General features: G+C 43.2%; 1 protein-coding gene across 3 annotated transcripts in view; it reads right to left on the bottom strand.

Moving 5' to 3' along the window:
* tbc1d4 (TBC1 domain family, member 4) overlaps positions 1–17,244 on the bottom strand; it is a 286,904-nt gene that overhangs the window by 1,589 nt on the left and 268,071 nt on the right. For all 3 annotated transcript variants that reach the window (XM_073027970.1, XM_073027976.1, XM_073027981.1), the window contains 2 exons: positions 10,300–10,469; positions 5,051–5,227 (listed from right to left, as the gene is read on the bottom strand). In XM_073027970.1, coding sequence (XP_072884071.1) covers positions 5,051–5,227; positions 10,300–10,469 — 347 coding nt within the window. The remainder of the gene's footprint in view (positions 1–5,050; positions 5,228–10,299; positions 10,470–17,244) is intronic.

Here is a 17,244-nt window from a genome sequence, read left to right as displayed (position 1 = left end):
ACGGCATCTTAGTTGGCACGGAAAGCTGGGCTGAAGGGCCTATTTTCATGCTGTGACTTTTGGTCATTGGACTCTATGGCTTTTGGTCATTTCTGCCTCAGCTCAACCCCTGAACTTCCACCACTTCAGCCCTGCCTCTTGGTTGCAATTCCACCATGAGTTGCATTGCAACGTGTTCAAATCTGTAAGGCAAACTTCTTAAAGCCAAACGTTTCCAGCAAAGATTCGCAGACCCACACTTCAATGAATGGTCATCAACAAAGGGGATCCTGCTGAAGTTTACTTTCTTCTCCTATAACCAGGACCCCACAATCACCTGTGGTCAACAAACAGCCTGGATCAAACTTCCACCAGAAATCCATGGTCCTTGGAATCAGTAATTTCTTTACAACATTGTGGCTACAAGGGCAGGAATAGCTGCTGGATGTTCTGGGGTTTGAATGTTTTAAAAGGGACAGAGAGGTAAAAGAGGTGAGAGGCATTGCTAATCACGGACAATATCACAGCTGCAGAAAGAGAGAACGTTGTGGACAGATTTATTCTTCCAGCCGCGCTGCCCAGCAACCCCTGATTTAACCCTAGCTTGACCACTGGACAACTTATGACCAACTGACCTATCAGCCGGTATGTCTTTGGACAATGGGAGGAAACCAGAACATCCAGAGGAAACCCATTCAGTCACGGGGAAGAATCTGCAAACTCCTTACAGGCAGTGGCGGGAATTGAACCCGGGTTGCTGATACTGTAAAGTGTGGTGCCAACCACTACACTACCATGCCACCCTATTTTCTACTGAGTCAATGTGGGTGGAAGTCAGAAACAGGAAGTGAGTAATTACTCTATTGGGAGTATTCTATAGACTTCCCCATAGCAACAGTGACACTGAGGAGAGGAATGGTAGGGAGATTTTGGAAAGATACTAAAATAAAAGGGTTGTTGTTATTGGAGACGTTAACTTCCCTAATATTGATTGGCACCGCTTTAGTGCAAAAGGGGCTGGATTTGTTTCGTTATGTCTGGGAAGGATTCCTGACACAATGTGTAGGGACAGGCCGATTAGAGGAGAGGCCATACTGGATCTGGTACAAGGCACTGAACTACTCAGATGACAGATCTCTCGGTGGTTGAGCATTTTGGAGACAGTAACCACAAATCCTTGACCTTTAACATAGCCTTTGTAAGGGAAAGGAATAGATGGTACAGGAAAGTATTTAACTGGGAGAGGGTGAATTGTGATCCATATAGTCAAGAAATTGGGGGTTGATCGGAGAACACTTGCATAGGGTTCTGGATAAGTTTGTCCCATTGAGATAGTGAAAGAATGGTAGGTGAAGACATCACAGTCGATATATGAAATGAAATATCTAGTTAACAGCAAGAAAGAAACATACTTTAGATTTAGGAAGCAAGAATCAAGCAGGGCACTTGAGAGATATAAAGTAGCCAGCAAGGAGCTTAAGAAGGAACATAGGAGAGCTAGAAGGGGCCATGGGAAGGCCTTGGCAAATAGGATTAAGGAAAACCCCAGGATGTTCTATGTGTATGAGAAGAAAAAGAGCATAACTAGAGTGAGGGTAGAACCAATCAGGAATAAATTAGGAAACAGTTGCCTGAAATCTGAAAAGGTGGGGGAGGGAGGTGGTCCTTAATGAACACTTCGCACAGGTGAGAAGGATCATGTGAGATCAGTGAAGAACAGGCTGAATGCTGGAACATGTCAACATTAAGAACGAGGATGTGCTGAAACTTTTGAAAAACATTAGAATAGATACGTCTGGGGGTGGGGGGGGGAGACAGAATATACCCCATGCTACTACAGGGAGTGATCTTTATATCCTGACAGGCCATGGGAGTGATACCAGAAGATAGGAGGGTAGCAATGTCATTCATTTTTCAAAAGGTAATAGGGATAATCCTGGTAATATATAGACCAGTGAGTCTTATCTCAGCGGTGGACAAACTATTGGAGGATTCTTAGAGACAGGATTTACGAGCACTTGGAGAAACACAGTCTGATTAGAGTTAGTCACTATGCTTTTGTGAGGGGCAAGAAATGTTTCATGAACCTGACTGACTTCTTCAAGGAAGTGACAAAACAAATTGAAAAAGGTAGAGTGGTGGATCTGGTGTACATGGATTGCTTGCCCACAGAACAGAGGGTGATAGAAGATGAAGCATATTCTGCCTAGAGTCATTGACGAGTGGTGTACTGCAGGGATCTGTTCTGGGACCCCTGCTCTTTGTGATGTTTATAAGTGATTTGTGTGAGGAAGTGGAAGAGTGGGTTAGTAAGCTTGAAGATGACACGAAGGTCGGTGGTGTTCTGAAGAGTGTAGAAGGTTGTTGTAGGTTACAACAGGACATTGATGGGATGCAGAACTGGGCTGAGAAGTAATAGATCAAGTTCAATCCGGATAAGAACTTTGGGAGTTTGAAATTAAAGGCCGAGTCCAAGGTTAACGGCAGGATTCTTGCAGCCTAGAGATACAGCAGGATATTGGGGATCACAATCATAGACAGACAGACAGACAGACATACTTTATTGATCCCGAGGGAAATTGGGTTTCGTTACAGCTGCACCAACCAAGAACAGTGAAGAAATATAGCAATATAAAACCATAAATAATTAAATAATAATAAGTTAATCACGCCCAGTGGAAATAAGTCCAGGACCAGCCTATTGGCTCAGGGTGTCTGACACTCCTAGGGAGCAGTTGTGAAGTTTGATGGCCACAGGTAGGAATGACTTCCTATGACGCTCAGTGTTATATCTCGGTGGAGTAAGTCCCTGGCTGAATGTAGATCACACAAAGTTGCCGTGCGTGTTGTTCTGGTGGTTAAGAAGGCATATAGTGCATTGGCTTTCATTAATAGAGTTGCATTGCAGCTCTATAAAACTTGATTGGACCACATTTGGAATATTGTGTTCAACTCTGATCATTTCATTAGAGGAAGGAGGTGGAAGCATTAGAGAGGATGCAGAGGAGATCTACCAGTATGCTGCCTGGATTAGAGAGCACATCTTATGAGGAAAGGTTGAGCGAGTTAGGGCTTTTTTCTTTGGAGTGTAAGATGAGAGGTAACTTCACAGAAATGTATAAGATTATAGGAAGTAAAGAGTGGATAGCTAGTGCCTTTTCCCCAATGTGGCAATGGCTAATAGAAGACAGTGTAGGAGGGAAGTCAGAGGCAGGTGCATGGAACTCAATGCCAAGAGTGGTGGTAGAGCCAGGTACATCAGGGATAGCTAAAAGAATCTTAGACAGGCACATGGATGAAAGAAAACCCCCCAGTTCTTGACTATGTGGGAGGGAAGAGTTAGATTGATCTTAGAACAGTTTAACAGTGGGCCAAAGGGCCTGTACTGCGCTATATCATCCTATATTTTATGTACTCACAAGTATGCGGACATGATCATTGCTCACCTCTCACTTCTCTTGAACTGAGTTTTTGTGAGGCTCTTGCAAAGGACAGTTAAGAGTCAACGAGACAACTGTGAGCAGGGCCCAGCAGGAGCTTTCACATCATATCCTTCGAGCTGCAGACCCTCTGTTAGTAATGCAGTGCCAGGAAGTTCTATGACATGAGTAAAGGAAGATTGCAGTGGACCCTGCATCACACAGCAGGTGAGCACTGATTTTCTTCACTCCAGGATATTAGCTTCCTTACATTCAGACAATAAATCTCTGATAGGTGGAATTATTCAAGTCCCAAACTCCTGACAAGAGGCTGCGTGAGTGGAATTTGTTTGAATTTGATCTAAGGCACTGGCATACATCACCTCATCAGCTTTAAATTTTAATGCCGTCAGAGTGAACTCTTCTCTTTTGGCGAAAGATGATATCTTAACTTGCTAGCGAATACATTTTTTTGTCAATTGCCAACAGACAGTGGACCAGCTATGATTTTCGAGCCAGCTGAGGTTGCCAAGGATATTGACTTGAAAGATAAGCCCACACATTTCTGGCTTTCCACAAATACAAACACAATCTCCTGTTCTGCTTGGTAGCTATTCTGAGCGATGATTGGTTATCGTCCAACTGGAATTAGTCAGCAAATATCTCGCTTTGAGAAGAAAGGGCATTCAATCTTATTCCACATAGAACATGGAGCATTACAGCACAGCACAGGCCCTTCGGCCCACAATGTTGTGCCAACCTTTTAACCTACTCTAAAATCAATCTAGCCCTTCACTCCCACGTAGCCCTCCATTCTTCTTATCATTCATGTGCCTATCTACAACTCTCTTAAAATGTCCCCAATGTATTTGTCTCTACCATAACCTCTGGTAGGTTCCATGCAACATCACCCTCTGTGTGGAAAACTTATCTCAATCTATGCTTCTTATCACTTTGTACACCTTCTTATCAAGTCTTCTCTCATCTGCTATGTTTCGAAGAGAAAATCCCAAGTTCACTCAGTCTATCCTCATACGGCATGCTCTCCGTCCGGTCAGCATCTTAAACTAAAAATCCAGGCTGCCATCCCAATGTAATACTGCAGAAGGGCTCCATCGTCATAAGTGCTGACTTGTGCACAGAATTTTAACCTAGAGTCACTGCTGCCCTTGTGACTCTTAATGATTCTATAGGGAAACCTTCCTTGCATCTTTTCTGTATTTATCCCCTAAAGCTATTGACAGATAGTTTTTGGGATCTTGCCAATCGCAGATCACTATGGTTGCCAGAATACATAGCACAAGGACAGTGAAATCTTTGGGATTCCCAAGAACATGAAAGCATTCGTCACCTCAAAATCAATTAATTAATCGATTGATTAACTGATTTTCTTTCTTTCACACTGACAGAAAGCAGCATCATGTCCAAGTGATTAGTCTTAATGAATGAAAATAAATTTGACATGACAGATTAAAAGGAAACTGTGGAGAACTGCATGACAGACATTACTGGTGACCACATGACATCAGCGTGGTATTAATCTTTCTGATACAGGATAGGAAAGTCAGCCAATAGAAAGCACAGCCTCGGCCATTTGCTCCATGACTTACTGGTGCTTAGCTCAATTAAACTGACAGCAATGCAGTTCCTACCTGGAGCTTCTCCAGTAACTCCATGTTCTGTTTCTTAAGCTGACTGTTCGCTCTCTCCAGCTTCTCCAAGCGATCCCCATCATCGCACGGTGATGTTCCTTCCACCATCTCATCTTGCAAAACATGGTACTCCACCTCATAGGCGTGGAGCTGCTTGGAGATATCCATCTCAAATACCTGCAATGTGCGAGGGAATGATCTGAGTGAAAGCCGTGTCTGGCACCGCTCTTTCTCTTATTCGTGTGGTGCAAGGAACTCGTCTGCAGCTCTGGTCCACAACTGGACTGCAGTATTGGCAGCACAGTGCACAGGAAACCCATTGCAAAATGTGAAGCAAAGTCCTGTGTCCCATCTATAACGACTTAAAGTGATGGCTCAGCGTCATGAATCACTACGCCCCGAGAATATCTTGGAATTTTGTTTGCAAAGCAGTGCCAAGGCCTGTTTCATGCAAGTCTCTGACTGGAAGACATACACAGCGAGCCATGAATTGCTGAATGGGAGTCACAAGACAGGAGTTTGCCTCCAGCCACCCATCTCACTCGTCCTCCAGAACTTGCTGGTTTTGAAACATGAAGGTAATTGAACTGTGCCACTGGTGCTTAATGCTGGCATTGTATGACTCGGGACTAGAACACAGAACAATACAGCACAGGAACTGGCCTAACTCAGCAGGTCAGGCAGCATCTATGGAAAAGAGTAGAGTCAACATTTTCAGGCCAAGACCCTTCATCGAGAGCGGAGAGAAAAAGGGTTTTTTCTCCAATCCTGATGAAGGGTCCCAGCTCGAAACATCATCTGTACTCCTTTCCACAGATGCTACCTGGCCCTCTGAGTTCCTTCAGCGTTTTGTGTTGTTACTTGGATTTCCAGCATCTGCAGATTTTCTCTTAGTTGGGACAGGATCAGGCCTTTTGGCCTATGATGTCATGCTAAATTACTTAAATGCTTAAATGAATAATTTCTTTTGTCTAAACTATGTCCATATTCCTCCATTCTCTGCACGTTCATATGGTTAATTAAAAGCCACTTCAGTGTCTCTGTTGTACTTGCCTCCACTACCAGCACATTTCACACCTACCACTCCGTGTACACATCTCCACTGAACTTTGAATGCATGCCCTCTAGTATTAGGCATTTCGGCCCTGAGGAAGGGAATACTGACTTCCTGCTCTATTCATGTCTCTTATAATTTCATAAATTTCAGTCAGCTTCTGCCACTCCAGAGAAAACAGCCCAAGTTTGTCCAAGTTCTCCTTGTAATGGAGTAATGGTGGGATTTGTGGGCCTGACATTAAATCCAATCTTGGGTAACCTTAAGTTTTAGAAAGACAGTAAGTTTTAGGTTATGCCTCATGGGAAAATGGGGTAGTGAGGTAGAGAGCTTTCTAGTAACAATCCTGAGAGCTGAAAGAGTGGTCATTGGTGATGAATTGAGATCAGGGACAAATGAGAGGCCTAAATCAGAGTCCTGAAGTGGTCAGAGGTGGGGTGGGTCTAGTTGATTGCAGAACAAGGATGAGAATTTTGAAACAGGGAGGAGGGAGGTGTGTTGTTGGATCGAGAGACAATGTGTTTCCAAACTGGAGTTGGGAAAAACATTTCAAACAGCCTTTGCTAATAACTCTAGTTAAATAGCAGAGTTGTGGATAATGCCGGGAAGAGAATCAAAGAGGTTGACAACGACAGAATGTGTAAACACAAAGAAATCTGCAGATGCTGGAAATTCAAGCAACACAAACAAAATGCTAGTGAAATACAGCAGGACAGGCACCATCTATAGGAAGAAGTACAATCGACGTTTCGGGCCGAGACCCTTCGTCAGGACTAACTGAAAGAAGAGATAGTAAGAGATTTGAAAGTGGGAGGGGGAGAGGAGATCCGAAATGATAGAAGACAGGAGGGGGAGGGATGAAGCTAAGAGCTGGGAAGGTGATTGGTAAAAGGGATACAGAGCTGGAGAAGGGAAAGGATCATGGGACGGGAGGCCTAGGGAGAAAGAAAGGGGGAGGGGAGCACCAGAGGGAGATGGAGAGCAGGCAAGGAGTGATTGTGAGAGGGACAGAGAGAAAAAAAAGAGAGAAAAGAAAAAAAAAGGGAAAAAATAATCAATAAATAAATAAGGGATGGGATAAGAAGGGGAAGGGGCATTAACGGAATATAAGGTGTTGTTCCTCCAACCTATATATTGGTGAGACCCGATGCAGACTGGGAGAGCATTTCGCTGAACACCTATGCTCTGTCCGCCAGAGAAAGCAGGATCTCCCAGTGGCCACACATTTTAATTCAACGTCCCATTCCCATTCTGATATGTCTATCCACGACCTCCTCTACTGTCAAGATGAAGCCACACTCAGGTTCGAGGAACGAAACCTGATATTCCGTCAAGGTAGCCTCCAACCTGATGGCATGAACATTGATTTCTCTAACTTCCGTTAATGCCCCACTCCCCTTCTTACCCCGTCCCATATGTATGTATTTATTTATCCCTTCTTTTTTTTCTTTTCTCTCTTTTTTCTCTCTCTGCCCCTCTCACAATCACTACTTGCCTGCTCTCCATCTTCCTCTGGTTCACCCCTCCCCCTTTCTTTCTCCCTAGGCCTCCCGTCCCATGATCCTCTCCCTTCTCCAGCTCTGTATCCCTTTTACCAATCAACTTTCCAGCTTTTACCTTCATCCCTCCCCCTTCTGTCTTCTCCTATCATTTCGGATCTCCCCCTCTCAAATCTCTTACTATCTCTTCTTTCAGTTAGTCTTGACGAAGGGTCTCTGTCTGAAACGTCGACTATACTTCTTCCTATAGATGCTGCCTGGCCTGCTGCATTCCACCAGCATTTCGTGTGAGTTAACAGAATGTGTAAGGGAACTTCTGTGGACCTACACCAGATATTACTGATATTACGGAGAGAATCCTGATTACAGGCATATCTTGAACAGATTCGCTTTTGATTCGGACATATGCTACCATTAAAGACAGAGAAAGGGATTTTAGTTAGGCATCATTAGCTTAATTAGTTTGGCAAAACATTGTGAATGGCTTGTTACTGTTCTGTGTTCTATGCTTGAACAATGTTCCACTTATAACTCCTCAGATAATTGAGCTGTCCAGAACCAATATTCGTATTTAGGCTGATGAATGCTAAACAATTTTGTACTGCACAATACCCAGAAATGGTCATATCCACCACCTACACTTAATGAAGTTCTTCAAATTCAAAGGAAGAAATACTGTTGGATACTTGACATCATGGGAGATACTATGGATGTAACTGAACCATTCCCATAGCTACACTTAATGCAAGAGAACTAGGGAACAAATTCACACGATTCAGCTCCTGATTTCCATGGGTTTTTCAATACATATTCACTGAATAGTCTCCATTTGCCTGGATGATTGCAGTTCCAACAGCATTTACAGAAGTTTAACTCATCAAGGATGAAGCTGTCAATGGTACCTCATCAACCATCTAAAAAAATCACTCTCCCTGTTACTGGTGGGCTGTGACTGTATAATATACCACATGTGTACAGATACTTTGCCAGACTGTTCCAAAAGCACCTCCCAAACCTGGGACTTCTACAGGCAAGAAGGGTAAGTGCAGTTCCACCTCCAAATCACACATCAGACATCATCCGGATGTGGAAAATGATTGCCAATCAAATGCCAGAACTCTTTCCCCAAACAACACTGGGGCCCAGAAGCAGTGCAACAGTTAGAGTCAAAGAGCCCCACAGCACAGAAACAGCCCCTTCAGCCCATCTATTCCATGCCAGCCTGGTTTAGGATGCTGTTCACCATCACCTCCTCAAGGGCATTCAGGGGTGGGCTTAGCAGTGACACCCACCTCTCAAGAAAGAATGACTGACAAAAACAGGTTCTGTGAGAAAAATCACTAAAATACCGTGCAATGATGCTACTGTATTGTATAATACAGTATTACACAAGCAATAAAGCATGCTGAATAAGTATCGACCGTACTGAAAGCAACTGTGCTAACAGCACCACTTAAGCGATCAACAGTGTCATAAACTTCAGTGGCTTTCTATATCGAGGTCAAATACTTCCAGACTAGTCTGTAAATTGCAAGCAACATCAGCTTTATTGCAGCCTTTGAGTAATGCTTGACTATTAATGGCCTTATACTAGGTTACAACCGGATTTATGGAACAGCACACAACAGGTCAGGCTGTATTTATGGCCACAGTTTCTATATTATATCAGAAGGAGGTACTTGGGCAATAAAATACTGAACTGCTGTATCAGGAACAGTCTTCAGTTCAAAACCTGCATCTTACAAGGATATATTGCAGTTGAAACCCTTGGGTATAAAACATTGTGCAAAGATGCTTTATTCTCATATTTCTATTCTGAAAATACAACAGTGGCTACTTTATTAGGTACGTCTGCGTACCTGCTCGTTAATGCAAATGTCTCATCAGCCAATCATGTGATAGCAACTCAAAGCATAAAAAGCACGTAGACATTGTCAGGATGTTCAGTTGTTGCTCAGATCAAACATCAGAATGGGGAGGAGATGTGATCTAAGCGACTTTGACCGTGGAATGATTGTTGGTGCCAGACGGGGTGGTTTGAGTAATCTCAGAAACTGCTGATCTCCTGAGGTTTTCGTGCACAACAGTCGCTAGAGTTTACGGGGAATGGTGTAAAAAACAAAACGGACATCTAGTGAGCGGCACTTCTCTGTGTGAAAATTTTTAGTTAATGTGAGCGGTCAGAGGAGAATGGCCAAGCTAGTTCAAGCTGAGATGAAGGCAACAGTAACTCAAGTAACCATGTGTTACAACAATAGTGTGCAGAAGAGCATCGCTGAATGCAAAACACATCAAACCTTGAAGTGGATGGCAACAGCAGCAGAATACCTTGATTGTACACTCAATGGTCTTGTTACTAGGTACATGACGTACTTTAAAAAGTGTCCGCTGAGTGCATGTTTTCTGTTTGAAAAGAATGTAAAAAATCAATCTAAATGCTATTGATTGGCAATTAATTTTCTGTGGCAGATGAAATGCTGCAAATGGAAAGATAAAAGTTCATTTTAATTAGATTTTTCAAGACAAGGGGCGCAGTTGCATGTTATAGCTAATCAGGATCACAGTCACATAGATGTTTGTGTTATCTGCAGACTTATTACAGTTTCTCTTTGTATCTAGCCCTCTAAAATTATCAGGAAGGTCTCAGCAATGTGAGTCCTGCCACTGGTTTTTGTGCTAACTAATCTTGGCAGTACCTGGGTAATAGTCTTCTCCATCTGCGAATGACTCAGATTCGGAATGGTGGTCTTCACAAATTCGACAATGCTCTCGAAACTGTCACACTGCAGAATTAATGCTTCATGACTGCTCAGCAGACTGAGGGCCACCTTAAATATCACTTCAGTCCCTTGGAGAAACATTATATCTGTTTTGTTTTGGAAGAGAGAAGAGAGACCAAAAGTCCTCGTGTTAGTCAGAACATTTCACATCAAGTTAAAACTCCTACATATTCTCTTGTAAGTCAAAACTTTAAAAGAACTATAGGACTATATTAAAATTTGTCTTTGAATTAAATAATACATGACAATGCTATAAAATATTAGGATTTAACCCAGGACAAGCCTGTCCCTGCAGGAGATCCTATAGAAGCCATTTATTCTCACTCTCAGGTTTGCGATGCAACACCATATTTCGCTTGGGTAGCCTCCAACCTGATGACATGAATATCAATTTCTCCTACTTCTTTTAATTACTCCAACCTTATCCTTCTCTCTTCTCCTCAGCTGCCTTTCACCTCCCTCTGGTGTCCCTCCTCCTCCCAACACCACACACAAACTGCTGGAGGAACTCTGCACGCCAGGCCGCATCTATGGAAAATGGTAAACAGTTGACATTTTGGATCGAGGCCCTTCAACAGGATGGTTGATGCCTCGTCAGCAGTTAGCAATGTAAAGATCCAGAGCAGGCAGAAAACCAGAACGGGTTGACCAGGAAAGTGCCAATGAAGTGTCTCGGCCTGAAACATCAACTGTTTACTTTCTTCCATAAACACGGTCTGGCCTGCTAAATTCCTCCTGATATCCTCCACCATGTTGTGGGTGTGGCTTGGGTTTCTAGCTGTGCAGATTTTCTCTTGCTTTCCCCCTTCCTCCTCCTCTTCTTTCCCCCATGATCCACTCTTCTCTCCTATCAGATTCCTTCTTCTTCAGCCTTTTACCTTTCCCACCTACTACCTCACAGCTTCTTACTTCATCCCTCCCCTCCACCCATCTGGCTCCACTTATCTCCTTCTATCCTGCCCTCATTCCCCTCCCCTCACCTTCTTATTCTGTCTGCCTTCCCTTCACTTCCAGTCCTGATGAAGAGTCTCAGCCCCAATCATCAACTGTTTATTCCCCTCCATAGCTGCTGCCTGTCCTGCCGTGCTCCCCCAGCACTTTATGTGGGTTACTCTGGTTTTCCGGCATCAGCAAAATCTCTTGTTTAACTTGTTTGTCCTTTTATTAAATACTACATGACAAAACTATGAACCTTAGGATGCCAGACAAGCCAGTTCATGCAAGCAGATCCTACAGAAATCATTTACTATAGCCGTCTGCTGAATGAAGAAAACTCCACACTATTTAGCTGTTCTGGCTTTCCAACAGTATTATTCATCAACACAATCCACTTGTCGCTCAGGCACTGCTGTTAAGAATTCTCCAACATAACATTGTAAACTAGTCGGCAATGGGCCAGAGCTTGCAAGTGCCCAGGAGCTGAGATCTTGAATGTCAGTCTGCCACCTTGGGCAATTGCCCAGACGAGTTAAGGTACATTCCCACAGTTGTGTGGCAGCTTACTATAAGTCTACACTATCAGAAGCACGGATACTTCAGAGCTCTGTATGTGTGCACTAAAACCTGTCACATACCCCCAAAGGAGGAGCAGGCACCAGCCACACTTGTATGAAGGGGTGGAGCCTCTGTCAGAATGGCTTACCCTGTTCTGATTTCTATCACTAATGAGCAAACCAAGATTAGCTCAAAAACAATAGTCAGGTTGCTACAACACACACAAAATTGCCAGAGGAACTCAGCAGGCCAAGCAGCATCTATAGACGTGAATAAACAATCGATGTTTCAGGTCTTCTGTCAGGATGAAGGGTCTCGGCTCAAAATGTCGACCATTTATTCCCATCCATAGATGCTGCCTGGCATGCCAAGTTCATCCAGTTTTTTTTAGGGTGTTGCTCGAGATCTCCAGCATCTGCAGAATCTCTTGTGTTTAAGTTATATATCTTGCTACTAAGTACTCAGCGTTTTCCAATAGCAAAAACAAATCCAACATCTGCGTTCAAGCTTGTATGATGTTTCCAACTTTCTCTGTTATGGATTTGCCGAGGAGAGGGAAGATAATGGCCAAGAAATGGGGAAAGCTAAGGTTCATATTTTAAAGCTTTGATGAGCAATCTCACTCATTGGCTCACCCACAAGACTGAACAACAGGTACCTCTTTAAACTTGAACAGACACGGCTCAGTTGGAAGTAATTTCAGCTCCAGATTAGGAAGCTGTGAGTCCAAGTCCTTCTCCGGAGATGAAAACACCTAACTCCTGCCTTGCTTCCCTCATTAAATGTCTAGTGCAGAGCTGCAGGGGTTGCTTTTGCCAGATAGAAATACTGCAATGGCAATATGCCTGCCCTTCCTGATAAATACAGAAGGATCTCAGCATCAGAGAGCTTCATCTTCTAGCTGAGCCATGGGGTGGGGTTGTTCTCTGCTGACCAAAGCCTAATGATATGAGCTTGAACTTGTGTTGGCCATGGCCAGGTGGTTAAGCCTTTGGGCTGGCGATCTGAAGGTCGTTAGTTCAAACCTCAGCCGAGGCAGCGTGTGTGTCCTTGAGTAAGGCACTTAACCACACACTGCTCCTGCACGTTTATAGCCCAGTGGCGGCAGTATGGACAAGACAATGAAATTTCACATTACTTTCTCAATGAACTTGGCATTAACAGTAGAACAGAGAAATACAATAGAATCAAAGAAAACCTACGCACAAAGACTGACAAACAACCAATGTGCAAATAAGAAAATAAGCAAGTAAGAAAATAAATAACACTGAGAACGTGAGTTGCAGAGTCCTTGAAAGTGAGCCCATAGGGTTTGGAATCAGTTCAAAACTGAGGTGAATGAAGCTATCTCATAAAGGGGAGAGTTGGAAATTTAATACAAGCTTGAATAATAATAAAGAAATCAACCGGGAAAAAATGATGGAATAAACTCAATGAGCCAAATAGCCTAACTCTGCTCCTATGTCCCATGGTCACACTCAGCATCAGTGAGGCCAAGGATTTGATTGTGGGCTTCAGGAAAGAAAAGTCAAGGGAACACACACCAGTCCTCATCGAGGGATCAGCAGTGCCAAGGGTGAGCAGTTTTAAGTTCCTGGGTGTCAACGTCTTGAAAGATCTATCATGGGTCCAGCACACTGATGCAATTACAAAGAAGGCACGACAATGGCTATATTTCATTCGGAGTTTGAGGAGAGTTGATTTCACTCTCGCAAATTTCTATAGATGTTATGTGGAGAGCATTCCAGCTGGCTGCATCATCGCCTTGTATGGAGAGGCCACTGCACAGGATCAAGAAAAAACTGCAGAAAGTTGTAAGCTCGGCCAGATACACCGTGGGCACTAGCCTCTCAGCATCCAGGAAAGCTTCAAAGAGCAATGGCTACATCCATCATCAAGGACCCCCATCAGCCAGGACACGCCCTCTTCTCACTGGAAACCATCAAGAAGGAGGTACAGAAACACGAGGACACACACTCAATGTTTCAGGAACAGCTTTGTCCCCTCTGCCAACAGATTTTGGAGTGGACACTGAACCAGTGAACACTACCTCACCACTCCTTTTTGCCCTTTTTTCTGATTTTTTTTTGCTCTTTTAGGACGACTTATTTAATTTTATATATTATATACATGTCTTATTATAAGTCATAGCTTTTTATTATTATTTATTACAATGTGCTTCTGCCACAGAACAGCAAAGTACACAGCTTAAGTCAGTGATAGTAAACTTGATTCTAATTCTGGTTTTATGGTACGAATCCTTCAGTCCACATTTCAGAAACAATTATCTGATTATAACACCCTGCATTTTATTTGGGTACAAACAAATGGCTGTTTCTCATGATCTTGCTCTTAGCTCTTGGATGTGATCATAACTTACTATTATTAATAGTGTTTGATGGCTTTGACTTTGTACTTGATGGAGTTCAGAAGGATGAGGGACGATCTCATTGACAACTACCAAATACTGAAAGGCATGGATTTCATTAGTAAGGGACTCGGCGATCAGAGAGCGTAGCCTCAGAATGGAACGGAGGTGAGTATGAAGATCTTCAGCCTGGTGAATTTCAGAGGGCAGTGGGTATATTTAAGGCAAAACTGGATAGGTTTTTGATTGATAAAGTGCAAGAATGGGGTTGAAATAAAATTAGCCATGATTAAGTGGTGGAGCAAACCCGATATGGACTAAATTGCTAAATTCTTTCCTATGGACTGCCACACAGAAAAGGCTCCTTTGTTTAAATTGCCAGTTGTGGGAGAGGGACTCACTACCATAGGGAAGTTCATTCTGCACAAGACACTTAGACCTGTAGGGCTATCAGCCGTCCATTGCAATTATAACTTCAACGGCAGAGAATGTCTTGATAATGTCAAAATCTATCAGTGATTCAACGTCAATTGTCAATCTTTTGCTGAGAACTCAGCATGTCGTAACACCTACGTTTGGCCTCTTGGTTGTGAACAAGTTCAAGACTCCAATTAAGGCAAGTGTGAGCGTGGAAGTCCTACCCCTCTGCACAGTGGATGGTACTGACAGTGTCACTGCACCCTGGTGGGGGATTGGGGTCTGCATGGTTACCCACTAGATCTGCTGCAATATCTGCCTCTGGACCGGGGGACAACTGCTCCATTAATTTCAACAAGAGGAAAAACTGTGAGGGAAAGCAGCAATTATAAAGGTTCAATGGTTTAATTCAATTAACTTAAATACATTTAATTCTTTGTTGTGTTTTATAGTGCTGCAGAACAACTAATTTCATGAAATAGGTCAGTGATAATAACCCTGATTCTGATAATTTATAAAATATTGCAAGTTTCTAAATAGTATGTTAGTGACATCCACAAACATTCAAGCTATTGAAACATGTTTTGACAAGCAAATCGCTGCATAAGCTGGAAATCTGAAATAAACGGGAAGTGCTGAAACCACTCTGCGGGTCAGTAAGCATCTGCGGAGAGTGAGGCAGAGTTAGCGCTTCATATCTGATTGATCGGCTGAGAATTTCTAGCATTTTCTGTTATTATTTCTTGGACATTTATGACTGCGTATTTCAGCCTGGTGGCTATAGATGGGCAGAATGGTCACAGGAGCTGGCCTCCCCTCTCCAGACTCTGCCTAAGCTTCTCGCTGCTTCAGTAAATCAAACACCCCACCCACTCTTCTCCCCTCTCTCATCAAGCAGAAGATTCAGAACCAAGGTCAAGGATAGCTTTTGCCCCACTGATATCGGACACCTGAAAGGACCTCTTTCATGATAAGAAGGGCTCTAGGCCTCACAATCTACCTTGCTATCATCTTTTATTTTATCCTTTACCTGCAATATACCTTTTTGGCAGCTTTTACACTTTATTCAGAATTGTTATTGTTTTGCCTTATTCTCGCTCAGTGCTCTGTGTAATGATTGGATCTGTATAAATAATATGCAAGACAAGCTTTTCACTGTATCTTGGTACATGTGGCAATAACAAACCAATTCCAATACCAATCCCAATCCTTGCCAATCCGTTCAGAACCACTTCCTAGAGAGAGAGTTCATGCTGAGGGACCTACTTCAGCTGAGGATGTCTACGGTGAGCGGTGAGAGGTGACAGTGACTGGGGAGTCACTCTGACGAAAATCCCAAATGTTACTTACTGCTTTGCAGAGAGATCAATATAGTCAAATTTCAGGATACCTTACACAGCTAAATTTGAACTCAAATGGCTCAATAGTGCCTCTGTGTGGCCTTGCCACTTAATAGCAATAGAACCATAGAACTATAGAAATACAGCACAGAAACAGGCCTTTTGGCCCTTCTTGGCTGTGCCGAACCATTTTTCTGCCTAGTCCCACTGACCTGCACCTAGACCATATCCTCCATACCCCTCTCATCCATATACTTGTCCAAGTTTTTCTTAAATGTTAAAAGTGAGCCTGCATTTTAGGGAATTGGAAGTTAGTGTAACATACTGTCTATAAGCGAGGAACAGACCCTTCAGTCCATCTTGCCTTTGCTGACCCAGATGCCTATCTAAGCTAGTCCAATTTGCCTATATGTGGCCCATATCACTCTGAACCTTTCCTATCTATGAACCTGTTAAAATGTCTTTTAAGCATTAGAATTATACCCACCTTCATGTCTTCTAGCAGCACATTCCATATACTATATGGTTCCATAGCCTCCTGTGATCCAAAAGAAACAATGCCAGTCTAGTTAGCCTTTCCCTATAACTATAACTCTGTGGCCCTGACAACATCCTTGCCAATCTCAGCACTGTCTCCGGTGCAATCGCTTCTTTTCTGCAGTGTAGCTACTGGAACTGTGGCTTCATTGATAGTTCATACAATTCCTAAATCGCACCCTTGCTCTTATTATTCCAAAAACCTTCTGAATGTTGTTTTCCTTGGGAAAGACAGGTTTTAGAAGGAATTTTCACTCATTGTTGACATTGATAACCATGACGTGATGCTGAGAGAGATTTGGGACACTAGAGCATTAAGAATCAGAATCAGTTTTATGATCACTATCTTAATAGACGTGAAAATTGCTTAAAAGGATTGATATCAGCTACAGTCATTGTCACTGTTCCATACAGCTTGGAAAACAGGCCTTTGGGCCCTATATTAATCCCATTTTATTCACCCATGTTCCATTATCTTCCCATGAATTCCACCATGCACCGACACACATGGGGCAACTTACTGAGGCCGATTAACCTAGCAAGCCGCACGTCTTTGGGACTTTGGAGAAACCTGAGCAAACTCTGCATACAGACGGCACTGGACATCAGGGTCAAACCTGGGCCCCTGGTGCTGCACCACTGCGGCGCCGGTCCCAGAAACGGCCAGCTGTACTCCCATGTTTGCTTCACAGCCCGAGACAAACT

The sequence above is a fragment of the Hemitrygon akajei genome, chromosome 2 (assembly GCF_048418815.1).
Source record: "Hemitrygon akajei chromosome 2, sHemAka1.3, whole genome shotgun sequence".
NCBI classification, from domain to species: Eukaryota; Metazoa; Chordata; class Chondrichthyes; order Myliobatiformes; family Dasyatidae; genus Hemitrygon; species Hemitrygon akajei.
The sequence above is the reverse complement of the archived record's forward strand: the minus strand, read 5'-3'. Positions and strand labels throughout refer to the sequence as shown.